Below are 20,535 nucleotides of genomic sequence, written 5' to 3' on the forward strand. Positions count from 1 at the left end.
TGGGGGAAATGCACAGACCGCAACCTCAGAAAATTTCCAATGTAAGTGATAAGATTTGAGACTGTATATAAAAGATATCTCAGAATAAAAATAAAGCCGTCTTTGAAACTTAGACACCATGAATCATGCCGTTTGCCACTCACTGGCAGTCCAAAGCCACAGTCTGATCTTTGACGAATGATGAATCTGAATTCCCTAAGAGATTAATGTGCACATCCAGTGTCATGAAACAATACTGAAACCCTAATTGAGAATGATGCTATTGGCAATACTGATGTTTTCACCTTTGTCCCATCTTGCTTCCAGCATACTACTCATAGTGGGCTTGTCATATGTACTGGATTATTGCTTAACTTGATTAATTTTTACCTTGACAGTCTAAGAAATACCATGCGATATGGATATGGGGGTCCTATTGCAGAATTCCACTGACTTCATCCTCTTGGGCCTCATCACTCATCCGTTGTTCCCTGAGCTTATCTTTGCAGTGGTTTTCTCCATCTTTGTAGTAGCAATAACAGCCAATGTAGTCATGATTCTGCTCATCCATGTGGACTCTCGCCTCCACACACCCATGTACTTCCTGCTCAGCCAGCTCTCCATTATGGACACAGTATACATATGCATCACTGTTCCCAAGATGTTGCAAGATCTTCTGTCCAAGGAAAAATCCATCTCCTTCATTGGGTGTGCCATTCAAATATTTCTCTACCTCACCCTAATTGGAGGGGAATTCTTTCTGCTGGGTCTCATGGCCTATGACCGATATGTGGCGGTGTGCAACCCCCTTAGATATCCTCTCCTCATGAACCGCAGGGTTTGCTTGTTCATGGTGGTGGGATCCTGGTTTGGTGGCTCCTTGGATGGATTTATGCTGACCCCTGTCACCATGAGTTTTCCCTACTGTGGGTCTCGAGAAATCAATCATTTTTTCTGTGAGATCCCAGCTGTATTGAAGTTGTCATGTGTAGACACATCACTCTATGAGACCCTCATGTATTCCTGCTGTGTGTTGATGCTGCTCATCCCCATATCCATCATTGCTGTCTCCTACACACGGATTCTGATTACTGTGCATCAAATGAATTCTGCGGAGGGTCGGCGCAAAGCCTTTGCTACTTGCTCCTCACACATTATGGTGGTGAGTATTTTCTATGGGGCAGCCTTCTATACCAACGTACTGCCCCACTCCTACCACACACCAGAAAAAGACAAAGTCGTGTCTGCCTTCTACACTATCCTCACTCCCATGCTCAACCCACTCATCTACAGTTTGAGAAATAAAGATGTGACTGCAGCTCTCAGGAAGGTGCTTTGGAGATGTAACGCCTCCCAGAGAATCGGGACGAGGGATGTATCTGGGAAATGCTAGTGGGATCTGGAGTGGGGGCAGGTACAAACATCCCTGTTTCTGGTACCAGTTATATATAGTCTTTGAAGAAGGTATGTTTTAGTTAAGAGTTTAGATTGTATTTATTAGATTGTATGTGTTTAGACTGCGTTTATTTTTTAGATTGTATGTGTTTATTTTTTAGATTATATGTGTTTAGATTTTTTAGATTGTATGTGTTTAGATGGTATTTAGAAGTGTTTAGATTGTATTTTGGGTCTGTATTCATGTTTTTATTCAGAACATCTGTATTCTGTTACCATTTAAACTAAACGGAACATCATTACTATGTATTGAGAGGATATAGAGTCTCATATGAACCTTATTGTTGATATAAAATTGATTTCTGCCATTAAGACAATAGCATTGCCTTAACTTTACAATGACATATCTGTATAGTTTAATGCAGAAATAATGGAGAAGTATAGAATGAACAAATCCAGATGTTCAATTTTCTTTTTCTCAACTTCTCCGTGTGGTATACGAGGTTGGCTGAGATGTGTTATTTTTATAGTAACTGAGAACCTGTGTGTAAATGCCTAGAATACTAGAATCTTAACTAAACTGAGACCACACTGAGTCTTTTAGCATCCATTTACTCAATGTCATCTATGTATATAAAATTTTGAAATATTATAAATAAAAGAGATGTTTTAATTAATTGTTGGTTTTCTTCTCCATCAAAAGAAAACTTGGAAAAGAGAAAATTTGGACAATTTAAATGATTTTCTATTGCACAAAGATTAAGCAAATGTCATTATATTGTATTAAATTATTGATATGTTGCATAGTCTAATGTCACTATTCCCACTACGTGTAGGACCACCATTTCCTTCCCTGTTGTTAAAGGAAAACTATCTCCTTTAAGATGCTAATCATAAGGTTTGTTTTTCCTCATACAAGTCCTAAGAAATTGATCTTTATTCTTTTTTTTAATAAATCATTTTATTGGGGGCTCATACAATTTGTATCAAAATTCATGCATGCATCTATTGTGTCAAGCACATTTGTACATTTGTTGCCATCATCATTCTCAAAACATTTTCTTTCTACTTGAGCCCTTGGTATCAGCTCCTCATTGTTTCCCCTTCTTCCCCACTCCCCAACCTTGTGAACCCTTGATAATTTATAAATTATTATTACTATTCCATGTCTTACACTGTCTGATGTCTCCCTACACCCACTTTTCTGTTGTCCATCCCCCAAGGAGGGGGTTATATGTAGATAATTGTGATCGGTCCCCGCTTTATCCCCCACCTTCTTCTTCCCCTCCTGGTATCTCTACTCTCATTATTGGTCCTGAGGGGTTTATCTGTCCTGGATTCCCTGCCTGTGTTTCCAGCTCTGATCTGTACCAGTGTACATGCTCTGGTCTAGCCAGACTTGTAAGGTAGAATTGGGATCATGATTGTGGGGGAGGAGGGGTAGAAGCATTAAAGAATCAACAGAAATTGATCCAATAAAATAACGAAGGAGGGAAGAATGACCTACACAATTGAATCTATCTAACCAGATAAGAAAATCAGGCCTGAGTTATAAAATATACTCAATGTGACTTCTTTTCAGCTCCATTCACTTTTCAGTTTCCTTTGAACTTCTATCTGCATTCATGCTGAGGTCTTGTCCCTCTTCCGACTCAGCCTATTGTAGGGCATATACACTTGGTCTGTAACTCTATACATTTTCTTCATGCTTCATATTTACCTATTACCATGAGCATGTTTGTCTTCCTTTACCATTTCCTGGCCTGGAACAGGGAACGTGTATATTAATATTTAATAGGTATTAATTTCTTGCCCTGCAAAATAATTCCTTTATACGTTTAACAAATATATTTAGCACACAACTGATAAATATTCCCAATTACATGAAAAACTAAAATTATGGAAAATACATTTATCGTAATTCTCAATGATGTATAGGAGTCAATGATTAAGGCAAGGAAGAAGGACATTTCTGGGGTGTGGTTAGTCTGACATGCCTCATCAAAACACCACTTATGACATATGCACTTTTGTGTATGTATGGTATTCTTAAAAAATACATAAAAATGCATCATACATGTTGTGGGTACGACTCCTCCTACCCATAAGAATTGTTCTCTCTAAAAAGAAGTAGCTAAGAATTTCTCCCCAGTTTTCTTACTAACTTCATATATAAAATAATTTTAAATCACCATTTTTTTACTAAAGAGAATGAACATTATAATTTACTTTATATTCTAAAAGGTTTTAATGATTAAAAAGTATTAATTGTTTACCAAAAGGCAGGCACTTTTCTAGATGATGGGAAAAATCTGTCCAAATTTTTAAATATATTTAACTACCTTATCTAGCTTTTATTCAGATCCCCAACAAGTTCTACAAAGTATTTTGTAAACAAATTACCCCACTGGGAGATGAATAAACTGATGATTAGAAATTATTTCTTCTTCAAGCAAGAGACATGAACGGGCCTCTGAAGCACTATATTTTGATGCTGAGCTCTAATACCAAGTGGTAGGACATTTTCAAAGGAGGGAAGCATCTTGTACAATGCACAGCTGCCAGCGGGTGATCCTAATAGTCTGGGGACAAAGTTCCCTCTAGGATTCGCAGTCTGATAAAACTCCGGCTCATTTTCCGTTGGAGGCAGCTGGACTGGTCTTTCTACCAAGGATCTGCGTCTTCGTGATGAGGGGCCATTGACCCCCCACTGTGGGGTCTTGTCAGGTGAGAAATAGGGATATTATATCAAATGAAAATTGTAGCTACATATTTATTTAATATCAACATATTATTAGTAAGCCGTATTAAGCCTATTTATTAAACGCTTTATTTAATACTCAGGGAAGTACCAAACAAAAAGGAAAATGGAAGATATTGAAAGATAGGAGAAAATCAGAACAGAGAAGAGAATGAAGAGCTCTTTAGCTTAGAGGGGAACTGGACAATGGTACCCAGTTATAGGATTTAAATAAAGTTGCTAAGAGTTTGTCAAAATGGGAAAAACATTTAAAATAAAGGGGGAATTTACATCAAGCAAGGCAAATGTAATGTAATAATGGAAAATTTCATAGTATTGGTAACTTTTCCAGCTTTAAAAAAACAGGCTGAGTGATAAATATAATACATATATATAATTTGCTAAAAACAGAACTTTGAAAAATCATTCTCAGCTGGGATTTTGTTGAGGGTAGATCTTATTAAATCCAAAAATCTACCTCAGCTTTGTCATATGTTTACCAAACATCCAATGAGTACCTCTTTCTTTTCAAGACAATTGGTAAGTTTACTGTTTCTACAGAATCACTTTGATTTATATAAGAATATAAAGGTAATAAATAAGAACATGTAGTATCTTATATTGCTTTCTTTGCTTTTGATTAGCTTGTTAAACATACTTGATTGTATTACTTTATTTAGTACAATATAAAAAGAGAGGGATCATTATTTTATTCTATGATGAGTCCCAAAAGCCTAGAAATTTTCCTGACACATGGTATTGATTAAATATAAATGTTGTGATTGAAAAAACATTGCTTCCTTTTAGATAGCTTAGAACTAGAAAGTATATATGCCAGTGTTTTACTGTTCTTGTCTTTGCCTGGATATCCAGTGTTGAAGATTTTCTTGGAACCAGAAGTCCAAGAAAGTAGGTGGTTTTTACGATCTCAACTATGCCAATAGTGAAGCTGGAACAGCAAAAGGGTACATAAATCCCTTCTAACTGTACCAATTCCTATCTAATTTCTACTAGGTATGGGAAAAAAGTAAAGAAATGTTGGGTTTTGCTGGATTGGTCTTAGATGTTATTTCTCCTTTGAACATACAAAAGGAAAGAGCAATAAGTAGGTGAGTTGGTAGAGAAACAGAACAAATGGAGGGATTCATAATTTACAGAAAAAATATTCTTGAGAATTTTATATGTGTTATAAAAATACTCTTAAAATTTAGCAAAAGGGAATGGGGGGATTATATTATCTACATCAGATTATCATGTAATAGCAGTGAGGCAGGTTGAATGACTGGGGACATGAATATGCAATGGTGTGAGCTCTGTCTTTTGATGTCAAAGACAAAGTCACCTTCCATGCAGTGTGATTTCTTCAGCAGTGAGATTTGTGAGTCAACACTTGAAAAGTCTTCCTCAAAGTACATTGTGTGAGATGGTTCTTTGTTCTCATGGACTTGAATAAGAAGCCATGCTACTATAGACATTTGATAACTGGTTTGTACCCAAGAGTTCAGGACCATTTGTTTCCTGTAAATAATTACATTTTCTACTAACAGTTTTCTGCTAATACTATTCTGCTAACAGTTTTGGATAAAAATATATTATGGACTGATAGTCTATATTTATTAAGCTGGTTATAAGTTTAATTGATACTTGCAAATTTACTGTGCATTAGAGATTCTCAGCGCTTGGGAGAAGAGGAAAAAGGAATTTTGTCTTAGAGCATATTTAGTTTATGTAAATGGTGGTGAAATTTGGAAAAATGGTAGGAAGAATGGTGGCACAATTTAAAGAATGCTATTAATATCACTGAATTGTCCATGAGTTGATCAAATTTATATATGTGTATTTTTATCACAATATGAAAAATAAAAAAGATACTGTTGAACATAATGTCTGGATGCATGAGAAACAAAGACTTCTCAAGCCTGGTTCTAATTCCCTTTACTTATTTGCTTGTGCTTCAATTTCTCCAGGTGTGAAATGGTGATAGTTTGAATAGCCTGCCTCATAGAGGTGATGTGCAGGTGACGACATCAAAACATTACAGTGTGTGGAAGTGTTCACGTTGTACAATAAGCATTATCATTACCAACTTGTCTCAATTATTTTAAAGATGGCTTACATGATTTATTGATGAATTCATTTTGTATTGTTGCTGCAACAGATTACTACAAACAATAACATATATCAATACATTATTACATATTTTTGGAGGTCAGACTAAAAAATGTGTCTTAGAGGCTAAAATTGTTAGTAGAACATCATTCCTTCTGAAGACCTTAGTGGAGACTAATTGTCCTTCATTTTCTACAACTTCCAGAGATGTCTTACATTTGTTTTATCCATTCTCATATCTTCTGTGAAACTCTTGTTTTCCTCATTCCTTTATAAAGAATCTTAAGTTTACATTAGGATCACATGATAAATACAGGAAAATTCTTATCTGAAATTTATTATTTTAATCATAACTACAATGCCCACTTACCCAGGAAAACTAACATATTTGTAGATCCAAGGTTTAGAACATGGATATTTGGGGAAGGCCAATATTCTGTCCATCATAATTTGTCTCATTTAACCATAAAATAGGTCTTTTGTAACATTATTAAAGTTAATAAAATAATAACAAGGCATTTGGCAACTTTTCTCTGATAATGGGAGGAAATGGAGACATTCTGTGGGTACAAATCATGCTTGTTTATTTCCCTTTTAAGTTTTTTACATAAGGTGGACTTAAACTTCGTTAACAATATCTATAACAAAATCCTGGAGGGATAAAAACATCCAGCACTACAGTTATCTTTCATATAACATTTAGAACCCACCTGAGTGAAGATCTATCAAGACAGAGGGCGATTCAGAAGAGAAAAGTAAGTCTGTTTAGTTTAAACAATTTTGACATTCTTAGTCCCTCTGGGAAGGTGACTTCTGGGCAAAGACTTGAATGACATATGGGATGACTAGGCACAGATGTGAACGAAGCCTTTGGCTGGCAGAAGAAGAAGGCAAACGTCTAGGGACAAGTGCAATGGCAGATTGAGACAAACAGGCAGTAGAGACAGCGGAAAACCTCAGAGGGCAACTGGAGCTGCCATGGAAGATTTTGCACAGAGCATGGCTTGGTTTGGCGGAGATTTCCAAAGATGACTGATTAGAATGCCCAAACTAGACTAAATGGACTCTGGGGCATAGGTGAAAGCTGTTGGAACAACCCAAGTACGACAGCAAGAACCAGGCTATTAACTGAAAAATGTAGTCAGAAATATATGCATTTGTGTGTTTTATACTATGCTATATGTTTAGTAAAAAATTGAACATCCTATATGTGACAAAGGAAAGACCTCAATACCACCACCCCTTTGTGTGGGTTAGTTTTATTAAGAAACTTTGGAGACTGAAAAATAATGAATTTCTTTTATATCTCTGGATTGTGTGTTATTTATACAATGCATTATTTGGAAATACTCATTTTCAGAGGAGTCTTGTGCAGGCATCAATTTGATGGCAGTTAAAAGAAAAGTTTCAGTTGACTTTATGAAATTAAGGTGTTGAGCCTCTCAGTCTAGATTAAAAGCTAAAACTCACTGCCATCTGTCTTAGAATTTTGTCAGCAAGGTGTATAAAAAAGCCTGATAAATGGGACAGTAGTCTTGTGCTATTCTTAGTGTAATTTAAATTTATTAATCAAAATGAAGGTTGGAATTAGACTATTTAATTTTTAGGCTCAGTTACCACTTGACGGGTCACCAATTCAAATCCAAAATGTGCTCTGTGGTAGAAAACACATGGTAATCTGTTCTTATAAAGATGTACAGCATAAAAAAACCCCATTTATGATATAGTTATACCCTGTCCCATGGGGTTATTTTGAGTCAGAATTTACTCAAGGTCACACAACAACAACAGCAATGATATCAATGAACATTTTGGCATTGTAGGCTACCTATTAGCATTTGCTGATTCGACATCACTTTGTATTGCCATTGTTATGCTTTTAGCTTGGTGAAACTGAAGCACCAAGCTTGCATGTCCTCTTTCTAGGGCAGTAAAAAGATACTGAGCGAATGTAGAGGTCCTAAAAATATAATTTTAAAAACTGTAACAATTTTACCAAGTACTTAAGGGTATACTTATATAAGAAATTAAATGCAATTCTGTATTTTGGTTTCCTGTATATGGCAATACTACACACTGAAACATGGTACCTGGAGTCATCTTGGAAATACCATAGACAACAAAATTGGAGCATATGTCTGAGTTTTCACCTTAATCAGAACTTCTCGATTATAAACACATATTTAATGATCAAGCCAGTAAATGTTATGTTTGGAGAACAGTTCACATTATTGCATTTACAATTCTTTTTCTTTTCTTTTTAAACACTTAAACCTTCAATCCATCTAAATTGAAATCAGGATGAAATTTTTGTTTCAAAGCTGTGATTTCTTTCAGTCATATTCTTGTTTACATTTGATAATATGCTCCACAGTACCCTAGTCCTCTGGTTAACTTCAGGCACACGGTACAGAGAAACACTGGTTGACTTCTTTCCTTGGTTAACGCCTTCTTTCAGTTTGTCAGTCAGTGAAATGGCTACAAAATGCCAATGCTTTATTTTTAACTCTTTCTCTATCTTCATGCCCAAACCCATAGTAACAGTGGGAACAATATAGGGAATAAGCTAATGGTATGATCATATCTGCTTTTCTAAGCAAATTTATTAGGTAAGCTATGGTTTTATTAAATGAGAAAGTAAAGAAGTTATTTAAAGAAAGATGCTGGGGGAATTACTAAACAGTACAAGCAATTTGAAGTGATCCAAATTTGGTAAGTAATAAAAAGATCAAAAAGATAAGAAACTGTCATTAATGAAGCCTCAACAAATGCTCCAGATTGTCAATTTCTTAAGTTATTTCTTTAAATTGACTTAGACTGTTCAGCCAATTAATTAATCAATCATTCAAGATTTTCTTCAACCAAAACAGCACTAATGTATGTTGGGCAACTTTTTCAATTCCAGAACTGTAAGGTGAACAAGAGAGGTGTAGTTATAAGTCAACTGAGTCTATGTGTGTTAGATGTCCTTGCGGCAGTTCTAGGTCCCGGGGACCCTACGGACAACCGAACAAGACAATACCAGATCCTGTGCCATTCTCCCAATTTTTATGTTTGAGATCAGAAAGGTCTTCCTCTTTTTCACGGGCAGCTTGCTTTACCAAGCGTGTTATCCTTTTGTAGGAAGTGGTCTCTCCTGATAACATATAGCAAGTATGTGAGGTGAAGTATTGCCACCCCCACTCCTAAGGAGCGTTATGGTTGTACTTCTTCCAAAACAGATTTGTGTTCCTGGGAACCCAGGGTACTTTCAGTATATTTGCCCAACACTATTAGGTGGTTTGTTAGTTAGTTAATTTTCCCAGTTCATCCATGTAAAAGTTTATGCCAAACAAGTCATCTTTAAATATTTCTCTGCAATCAGGGAATGGCTGTAGACAAATCCTCTCAGTTATTTCCTTGTCTCAGAACCATTAGGATGCTTTCAAAATAAAAAAATCCAATAACAACAGTAGTTAGTCTGTGATATATTAATGCATGTTTCTGATAAACATGTATTTTTTCATGTGAATATGAAATATTTTTCATAAGATTCTATTTTACTCATGGATATATCATACTTAACTGTCTACATATAATCTGTTTCACTTTATGATCTATTTATGATACATCGACCTATGTGATTATCTTAACAAAAAGATCACATTACTTATTTATTAAGTATTTTATAGCATAGCATTATAGAATCTTCCCTCAAATTTAAAAGTACCTTGTCATTTCTACAAAACAACAGAGAGAGAACTAAAGAGAGAAAAAGAAGGCATATTATGAACAAAGACGTAATGAAAGAGGGAGAGGAGGAAAGAGAAAAAATGAGATTTGTATTAGGATAATACATTGTAGATCAATTTTGGGAGAATTGACATTTTATTTCCTATTCCAAATTTGGGATAATTTGTACATATTATCAATACTGAGTCTTTCAGTTCAATATGGATCTCATCATCACTGAAATTTTCTCAGTAAAACTTTATCTCTTCCTTGGAGATTTTTTTATGTTTCTAAATATTTAATGACATTGCAAATCAAAATGTATTGTTAAATTTATTTGCTCAATATTTGTGTGTTTTCTGCATATAAATTTAAAACTGATTTCTGCCTATTGATTTTCTGTCTAAGAAATTTACTAAACTCTATTATAATAATCTAATTAGCAAAAATTTGTATTTCTTCAATCAGTAACTATATAATGGCATATTATTGTGATGCTAATTTTCATTCTACTGATCATTATGACAGTAAAGCTATTTCATATATTTATTGTGTTTTTCTCGATATAACATGTCCAAAGTCCATAATACTTTGGACCATCTTTGCTTCTCAGGCTGTACTTCTTCCAATAAAATCTCTCTCTCTCACTTTTTTTCTTTTTAGGAAGTCCATGGTGCTTTCAATATTCCCTGCCAGGTCTGTAATTCAAATGCATCATTTCTTCTTTGGGTCTTTTTTAGTCAGTGTCCAACTTTCACATGCACATGAGTCCATTAAATATACCATGATTTGTGTCAGGTGCACATTCGTCCTCACCGTAATTTAAATTTTATCAATTCTTTATTTCTCATTTTTCCTATTCCAAATACAACAAACTCCGTTGTCTTTGTCAATTTAAAATAATGAATAGCATGCAAAAATACCAAAAAGTGCCATTCTACAATAAGGAGAACTTGACCCATAAAGACAGTTTTTTGGTGAGAGGGTTTTTGGTCAGTTTGATTTCCCTAGCATTCTGCCCTGGAAATTTGATCTTGTCCAGTATCCTCTGATGTGTCATTTCCATAATACTTTTCTTCTATATTAAATGTCCCATTTCCTTTGCTTCATTGTGTGACTTTTCTTCACTTGAATTTGTCATAGACTCGAGCAATGAAGAACGGCACTTCATCTTCTGACTTTATTCTGTTGGGACTTCTGGTGAACAACCAGGTTACAGGCATTGTCTTCACTGTTATTCTTGCTATTTTCATAGTGGCTGTAACTGCAAATTTGGTCATGATCCTTTTAATTCAGGTGGACTCCCGCCTCCACACGCCCATGTACTTTCTGCTCAGCCAGTTGTCCATCATGGACACCCTCTTTATTTGTACCACTGTCCCGAAGCTCCTTGTTGATTTGATGTCCCAAGAGAAGACCATTTCCTTTGTGGCCTGCGGCATCCAGATTTTTCTCTACTTGACGATGATTGGCTCAGAGTTCTTCCTTCTGGGCCTCATGGCCTACGACCGCTATGTGGCTGTCTGTAACCCTCTTAGGTATCCAGTCCTGATGAACCGCAAGGTATGTCTCCTTCTGGCTGCTGGTGCTTGGTTTGGTGGGTCCCTTGATGGATTTTTGCTCACCCCCATTACTATGAATGTCCCCTATTGTGGCTCCCGTAGCATCAACCATTTCTTCTGTGAGATCCCTGCAGTTCTCAGACTGGCCTGTGCAGACACATCCTTGTATGAAACACTGATGTATATCTGCTGTGTACTCATGCTCCTTATCCCTATCTCTATAATCTCCACTTCCTATTCTCTCATTTTGTTAACTGTGCACCGAATGCGCTCTACAGAAGGCCGGAAAAAAGCCTTTACCACTTGTTCATCCCACTTGACTGTTGTCAGCATTTTCTATGGGGCGGCCTTCTACACATATGTGTTGCCCCAGTCATTTCACACCCCTGAGAAGGACAAGGTAGTGTCAGCCTTCTATACTATCGTCACACCCATGCTCAATCCTCTGATCTACAGTCTACGAAACAAAGATGTAATGGGAGCATTTAAAAAGATATTTGCTCGATGCTGTTCTGCTCAGAAAGTAGCCACAAATGATGCATAGAACCAAGAGGAATGATTTACAGTCATGATTTTTTTTCCACAAGAACCTCCTCCATACATCTAACTTCTCCACAGAAGAAAGGATTTTTCTATCTATCAAATACTGTTAAGTATTGAGAATCAGGAGAATTTTTCCTGTCTGTGTTATACTAAAGGTGAAAATGTTTTATTAATTACAGAGAAAGTTTTTTGGCTTGTTATCAAAAAACTTGTTTTCTATTTTCTACTTGTTTTCTATTTAGTAGGTTGAAGGATTCATCTGGTATTGATCCTTGCCTCCAAGAGGGACATGACAAAAAGATACATGAAAAAACCGATATTAGGATTCATACAAAGTCTTTTTACTCTGAATCAAGTCTCCTTCATAATTAACTCAGAATTAAACAAATAACATCTTCTACAGCACTACTGAAATTTTGGTGCCAAGAACAATGTAATAACTTTCACAACAATAGAGTATAACAAAACAACCCACAAATGGCAAAGAAACTACCCCAAATTTAGACATGTCTCATCTCTAAGATTATATTTCCATCTCCTAATATTAATATTAATATCAATCCATTGCCATTGGGTACATTCCAACTCATAGTGACTCTATTAGACGGAGTAAGACTTATCCTTAGGATTTCAGAGACTGTAAATCTTTATCAACTAAACCACCAAAATTCTTGTCCACAATAAATAGTGGATGGAATGGATCTAATTGATTGCTTATAAGATGAACAATCATCACATGCATCTTTAAATTAAATAAGTCAAATATTTAATACCTGAGGAAACTATTGTGCCACTGTCTGTGTTACTATAATAGAAGGGATGAAGCAAGTACATATCCTGGAAAGGAATATCAATATTTTACAGCTCTGTGTAATTCACAACACACTTTACAGGTACTTTGGGTTTTATTTGAATGAGATGAATTTCTTGAGGGATTTGCAGAAGAAATGCGGCATGATGAGATTCCCATTTTTAAATGAATCACTGGGAACTATACTGCATCGTTGACAATGCAGCAGGGAACATGAATAATTAAGGAAGACAATTTAGCAGGCTTCAAATGTGAACAATTAAGAAATGTTGGAATGTAGTAGAGTAATAAAGACAGATTCTGGGTGTGATCTGGAAGAATAGTCAATAGGATTTAGCTCATTGATTCTATGTAGGTGTGGAGAAAAGATAAGGTGTAGGATAACTCAGTATTTGGGATGCAAGTGGTTGGGAAATGAAATATTCATTAAGAATTGTAAAACTGCTGGAGTGGTAAGGTTGAGTGGGATAATTCAAGAAAGCAGTTGTTAACAAGATCAGTTTTAAATATCTGTTATAAAATTGAAACTTCAAAATGTCAGAGTTCAGATTAAAGTTCTAGAATGTGGTAAAAATTTCATAGTCTTCCGAATAGAAAGCATATTTAAGCATATAATATTAGTTGAGAGAACCTAGATTAGAGACAGATTAAAGAGTAAGCTCTGAGGCAATAGGACTCCTTGCAGAAGCACTGAGACAAAGTGTCTAATGATGTTAGAAGTGGTGATAGCTCAGTCATAAATGAATAAAATGTTTAGAGAACATTTCAACAAAAGGAGTCTATAACTTCATTGCAATAAAAAATGAGACCTTTGGTTTTCCAAAATGGAGATCTGATCTGATCTTTAGTAATAGGAACGTTAATGGATTTATGATCGGTGCAATCAAAGGAAATGGAGGGTTCGGAGGTGGATATTGTAAATAGAATATTCAAACAAATCTTATTTATTGGAGAAAATTGGGACAAAACGGACACAACATAATATCAACTGGGTATACATATATATGGATATATTTAGTTGTGTGATATTGCATGTTTTTAATTGTTTAAAAAAACATTTCACGAAAATATAAAATTGATCATGAAATCAACGTGACAGAAGATAAACAGGATGAGCTCATCAACTGTAGGAGGAAGAAAAAGGGGATCAGGCAGATACAAGGAGGTTCGATTCTGATCGAATCTAGTTTTCAGTACAGTGAGAATCAAGGGGACCACCTGTGAATGAGGAATCTCAACATTTGAGAAGGGAGAAGAGATGTAAATTATCATTTTCGGAGGCAGGAAAATTGAACTATGTGGAAATGTTAGGATTGCAAGGCAGCCCTTTACCACCTTGGATTAAATTGATAAATTTAATAAAATATTATAAATTTAACAAAAGCATGTTTTTCAGATGATCCTTGAAGTATTCTTAGTGCAATGAAGTATTCTTAGTGCAATGCTTAGAAAATAACTAATGCTCAAGATGTTAGCTACAATTAATGATTGCAAAAGAAATGACAATAATGATGAAAGCAAAAACTTCAGCTAATGTTCCATACATTTTTTAGAAGCGGACTATGAGTCATGCTCTTTAGTATTTTCCCATTGTCTGTGTTTTGCACTGTGTAGTAGGGTTCCAACCTTGTTTGCTTAAACGAATTGGTCTATTTGGACAAGTAAAGGCCGTCTAACTAGCATTATTGCTACCACTGTAGAGTTTCTGCTATTGTCTGGTGTTACTTGGCATCACCGGGAGACAAATTAGTTTAAGGTAAGGCTTAAAAGTCGACCTCTTAGGGACAATTTGACATCTAGTACATCATGTTCTGTCAGGGACAATCTGCCATCTAGCTTCTCATGTTTCTAATGTGAGCTTTGTGACTTTCTCTAACAAGAAACTGGGCTTTTATTTCCACTTTACATAAGCCCAAAGTTGGATTTACTGAATGATTACAGTATGTCATAATTCTACAATAAATGCTATTAAAATATTTTCTCTTATCTTTTATAAGCTCAATAAGTGTTTTTTCAGTTGTTTTCGAGATCAACACAGGATATAAACCTCAAAAGATTTTCCTCTATCCATAATTGAGAAATGGGATAAACTACCAAACAGAGGATTGGAGAGATGACTGTAGAAGGCTAAAATGATAAACCTGACTTGAATGGTTAAAACCTTGCCACTGTACCCCCTCTGATACACTTTGGACTTGATCTGGTTTTCAATACTGTGTGTGTGTGTGTGTGTGTGTGTGTGTGTGTGTGTTCCATATTAAGGTTTATCTCTGATGTATTTTGCCATTTGGGTAATCCTCTTGAATTGTTGTCATATGTTTTTCTATTTTTCAGTATATGAAATCCAGAATTGATGAGCCTATAGAAACAACAAGTGAAATAAGCATTCCTGATGGGGTACAATGAGGGAGGAGGGGTCAAGGGGAGCTGATGACAAGGAGTTTAAGAAGGAATAAAATGTTTTTAACTTGATAGTAGTAACAATTATACAATACTGCTTGATGTGATTGAATGACAGGATGGTTTAATATCTGTAAGAGTTCCCAATAAAATATTTTGGTGGGAAGATGGGGGGCAGTGAGGAGAAGGGAATTTATATCAAGGAAGTGGCCCAGTAGAGGCCAAGTTAGGACATGCTAACTTTATAGCTCTCCAGATTCACGAAGCTGCTAGCTGATAAAGAAGGAGTGCTAAGTGGGAAGCTGGGGGACCACAGGCAGTGGGTATAGAGTCATGTGGGTCTAAGATTAGCAGGACCGTGGAGGGTGCCAACATCTCGCAGGGATGGTAGACAAAATGGGCCACAGATTCCAGCAGGCAAACAACTTGCTACCATTGAGTCAATGCTGACTCATAGCATCCACCTGAGACTGTAACTGTTTATGGGAGTAGACTACCCGGTCTTTCTCCAGTGGAGCTGCCAGTCATGTGGTTTGCAGCCCAATGCATAACCGATACACCACCAGGGCTCCACAAGCAGAGAGGGAAGGGCAAGAGAAATGGTTCAGTCTTCCACAGCATTTCTTATCAATAAGCCACATCCCTGTGCTAGTCTGGGTAGACTAGAGAAACAAATTCATAAACACACATTAGTGTATAAGAAAGAGCTTTATATACAAGAACAATTGAATATTGAGAAAACGTCCCAGCCCAGTCCAGATCAAGTCCATAAGTTCGAGATTAGCCCACATGTCCGACACTAATCTATAAAGTCTTCTTGAGACTCGCAAAACACATGCAATAATGCTAAATGCAGGACAATCAAAGGCCAGTGGGTGGAACGTCTTGTGGATCCAGCGGCCATAGAGGTATCTCAGTGCTGGCAACGGTCTCCACGTGGCTCTTTCAGCTCCAGAGATCTAGCGTAGCCCCATGTATATTGTAAGAATCAATGTCTTCCAGTGAGCATGTGTCCGACCTCCAATGAGCTATTTATCTCCTTAGCACCTCCAAATGAGGTCATCAAGCTGCGATCTCATTGACAGGCTAAACTCCACTCCTTCACTCATAAGTCTCAAATTGACTATAGATTACGTAACTATCACAACCCCCAAGGAGACTTCATCCACCTTCACACAGGTGCATCAATTTGACATAAAATCTAACCATCATATTAGGATTTTCCCTGGAACCAACAAATATTTCAGCAATTATTCTTAGACATTTGTGGTTGTGTACAAGTCTGTTAGACTTTGTGATCTGTATCTTTACACTGAAAGGCCCATTAATATAAAAACAAAAGCAAACACCTGGTCAACTATATCTGATAAGCAGTCAATGATTCTTAACTGAACTTGGGGATTAAATTGCTAGCAACAATAGCATAAGCATTATCATAGGTAGAATTCTGATGTAGTCAAGAGTACAAATTAGCAGAATGTCATTCCCAGATCAACAGCCTTGGACAAATCATTTAACCTTCTGTGTCTCAGTGTCTTCATTTTGGTGAGTACATACAGTTTGAATAAAGTATAACCCTTTCCTGGCTCCTAGATTCTTAATCAGCTCACCTATATTTAGTTCTTTATGTAATTATCATGGTCAGCACCTTCCTCATTATCATCAACTCCATCACTTGGGGGTACAGTTCAGAAAAGGGCTGAGTGTTGAAACCTGAAGCACTTGTTTAGGAATCCTATGAAATATGGGCAGGATGCAACCCTCAGTGTGCTGGGTTTCCACATACGTGCAATTTTAGGAGCTAGGGGATAAGATGAAACACGTATTTTTCACCTGCTTCATGTATGATCTCTGAATTCTTTTGTTTGGTACTGCCCTTTATCTACCAGGCACCTTTTATACTGTGTCTTATTTTTACTCTGCAACCATGGGAAAAATGACTAGGGAGACACTGCTATGGATTAGTATTTGATATTTAAATTTCAATAAAATTTGCATTAAAATATTTTCTTTTACAAATGCATTTTATAATTATCAAAGGAATAGAATCTTGTTACCATAAATATGTCTTATATGATGTTCTACCTTTTTGTTATAAAAATAAGAGAAGAGAATTATATAAGATACTGCTACATAGCACAGGTTATTCGTTGAGAAGATTGTGATAGCTATTTTCTAAAAATAAGTCCTGTAATGCTAAATATTTTTTATTGACGTTTAGCACTCTAACATATATATTAAAAAGAGAAACGAAGTTGCCATTGAGTTGAATCCAACTCCTATGTTATAGAACAAAAGAGATCTTAGGGTTTTTCTTGACTGTAATATTTGTGAAAGTGTATTGCCAGGCCTTTATTTTGTGGCATTGGTGGATCATTAAACTTTGACTTATTAGCCAAGAGCAAACTGTAGGTATATTTAGGCTGCTAGGAAACATTTTATAATTATTTCTGTGGATGTACATTATTCCATTTTATGATAAAATGTACTTCATTAAAATAGTTTTCTTAATATTCAGGAGCATTTAAAATTACAAAACTTTTTTCATAAATTCATCTTACTTCAGACTATACTGTATCATAAGAACATCTATTCTCAAGTTTCTTATCTCTGATGCCTGAAAGCTGGAGATACATAAAGAACCATTAGCTTCCAGGCCTGGGTATATAGGGATGAAATGAGACCAAGACGCCACTGCTAGGGCTAAGCTGACAGGGTCAACCAGGAAAAGTGTGCAAAGACCCTCTCATAACTTCCCCGGTTCCTTGAGGCCAAGAACTACTTTATTGGAATTTTAGGAAGCTAGTCGACTCATTACTTGAGAGAGGCAAAAACAGAGCTTAAGACAAAAGCAATCACATTATAGTGAATTTTAGTATCTCTTCGTGTATAAAATATTTAAGTGCAAGAATGAAAACAATACCTTACTGATATCACAAAGCACACATCCATGAAATCATTAGTATAGCAACCATGCATGTCAAGAAATGGGCAATATTCTCCAGACCCAATCTAACCACAACTCCTCCCAACAAACTTAATGATCATTCTGAATGTCCTTACAATTTTATTTCAAGCTACTTTTAGACAAGCAGAAGGATTGCAAATATAGGACAACTAGTCTGCGTGTATCCCTGGTCAGGTTCCCCTATTTTCAACATTTTATATAAACATAATATAATTATTAGTACCAAGAAATTGTGCCCAATTAGTACCAAGAAACAATACCATTTCAACAATGTTTTTATTAATGTCTGTTCATGTTCCAGGGTCCCTCCCACGGCCCCCTATAGCATTGAATGGAAGCTTTTCTTTTGTCTCCTGCAGTTTGTAAAAGAGTGTTCATCAGACCATGACCATCTGAGCTCTATATCTTGTTCTGAACATGTATCTTGTGAAGTGAATTTGATAGTCCTAATTCAATTGATTTTTATTTTGTTATCAGATGACTATGTGTATTCAAATGCTACAATTTAATTTTTAATATCTGATTAAGCGATATAAATAAAATTGTACTCATTATGTTCCTTAGTGCTTAGCTGGATTTGGGGGATTGTTCTGTGTTTGCAGTGAAAGGAATCCACATTCTTGGGTAAATACACACAAAACAACAATAGTAGCAACAACACAAGGAATTGTTTGAGCAGTCAGAATGAGAAGTCATGATGTAAGCAGTGGTTTCTGAGCCACATGATTGAAACTGGTGTTCAATCTAAATAAAGTAATCTTTGATTTATAGGCAGAAGATGGAAGATGGGTATCCCAAATAAGGTAGATCTCACGTATCTTTAAAAAAGGGGGGGGGGTCGACACAAAAGGTGTCTTGGGGTTCCTGTCCTTAAGGAGTTTACAGAATGTCAAGACCAAAGCTTGACCTTGCTAAGAGCTGGACTTGATGAAAAAAAAAAATCCACAGTTGGTCACTACCTGTGGGCATGATTCCAGGATCAACAGGATTCCAGAATGCAAGAGGACTGTGACACACCCTTGCAAACTGTGTGTCTCAGTAGATGTGATCATGTACTAAGATGGGCAGACACATGCAAAAACCATCGACTAAAGTATGCACCGCACAGTTACTTCTCCTGCAGGAGGTGGGCATGAAGAGGGAGGATTTCTGAGTGTTGCTAATCATCTTTTCACTCAGGTGGTGAATAGATAAGTGGCCAGGTTTTTTCATTTATTTTATGAGAGAATATATATTTAGAGTTTTGATATGAATTTTCATCATTCATTTTATATTTAAGTTTAATTTTATATAAGATACAATTGATTTCGATGTACATTGATTTAAAACAAAAACAGCTACCATCAAGCTAATTTTCAGTGATTCATGTTGCTAAAAAGGGCTTTGTTCCTGAGGGTTCCATGGGGTTGATGTTGTGAGTGCAAGTAGATTCCCAAGCCTTTCTTTTCAGGAGCTCCTAGAGGATTTGGAAGCCCTGGTGGCCTAGTGCTTATGTGTTGGGCTGTTAACTTCTAGGTCAGTAGTTCAAAACCACCAGCAGCTTGACAGGATACAGACCAGGCTTTACACTCCCATAAGGAGTTACCATCTGGGAAACCCCCAGGAACAGTAGTATTACCCTGCCCTATGGGGTCACATTGAATTGAATTGATTTGGTGACAGTGACTTTGGAGTTATTTGGTTAGTGACTTTCAATCTCAGCTTTAAAGTAAAAAATCCTGTAGTTATTTTTAAGTGTTGTATCAAGGGTAAATATTGAAAGAGCATTTCACATTTTAAAACTTTCTTTCACACAATATGCCTATATATAAATAATATATATGCAGTTTTTCAAGTAGCAAAATTAATGCAAGGAGTTGGTTCCGTAGAGTGACTAAAAGACTGAAAGGCAGAGTGAACTTTAAGCTAACCAACAGGTAAGGTGGTAGGAAAAGATGCTGCTACCCCTCTGACTCAGAGAGCGAGGAGAAACCCAAACCTAATGCAGGACCAGTGGATTCCGACTGATAGCAACCTTATCGGGCAAATTATCACAACTCCCATGGGATGTTCAAGCTTTTTCTATCTTTATAGAAACTATTTCTCAAAGATGACTGGTGTGTTCAGCCTGCAGTCCTTTCAGTAGCCAAGTGCTTTATCGCTGGCACCCATTGCTTCTTATCCCCGGGAAGATGTCGTGTCTCCAGAATCCACATTGATAGGAGACCCCAGGCAGGTGTGCCCCTTCACTACAGCTGGCGGAGGAAAGGCCGGGATCAAGAGGCTGAAGCCAGTGGTCCCTGCTGGAAGGACCCTCACAGGTAAAGGTGGGGCGGTG

At 36.4% G+C, this 20,535-nt stretch overlaps 2 protein-coding genes across 2 annotated transcripts; both read left to right on the forward strand.

Annotated features, from left to right (window-relative positions):
• The first annotated feature begins 397 nt into the window (after positions 1 to 397).
• LOC101664277 (olfactory receptor 2T2) lies at positions 398 to 1,372 on the forward strand. The gene has a single exon (XM_004697218.1). The coding sequence runs from the start codon at positions 398 to 400 to the stop codon at positions 1,370 to 1,372; it is 975 nt and encodes a 324-aa protein (XP_004697275.1).
• A 9,714-nt stretch (positions 1,373 to 11,086) lies between these two features.
• On the forward strand, positions 11,087 to 12,040 carry LOC101659666 (olfactory receptor 2T11). Its single transcript, XM_004696862.1, has one exon. The coding sequence runs from the start codon at positions 11,087 to 11,089 to the stop codon at positions 12,038 to 12,040; it is 954 nt and encodes a 317-aa protein (XP_004696919.1).
• Positions 12,041 to 20,535: the final 8,495 nt, after the last annotated feature.

The sequence above is a fragment of the Echinops telfairi genome, unplaced genomic scaffold, assembly GCF_000313985.2.
Source record: "Echinops telfairi isolate 266 unplaced genomic scaffold, ASM31398v2 ScPeMD7_7469;HRSCAF=8507_0, whole genome shotgun sequence".
Lineage (NCBI taxonomy): Eukaryota > Metazoa > Chordata > Mammalia > Afrosoricida > Tenrecidae > Echinops > Echinops telfairi.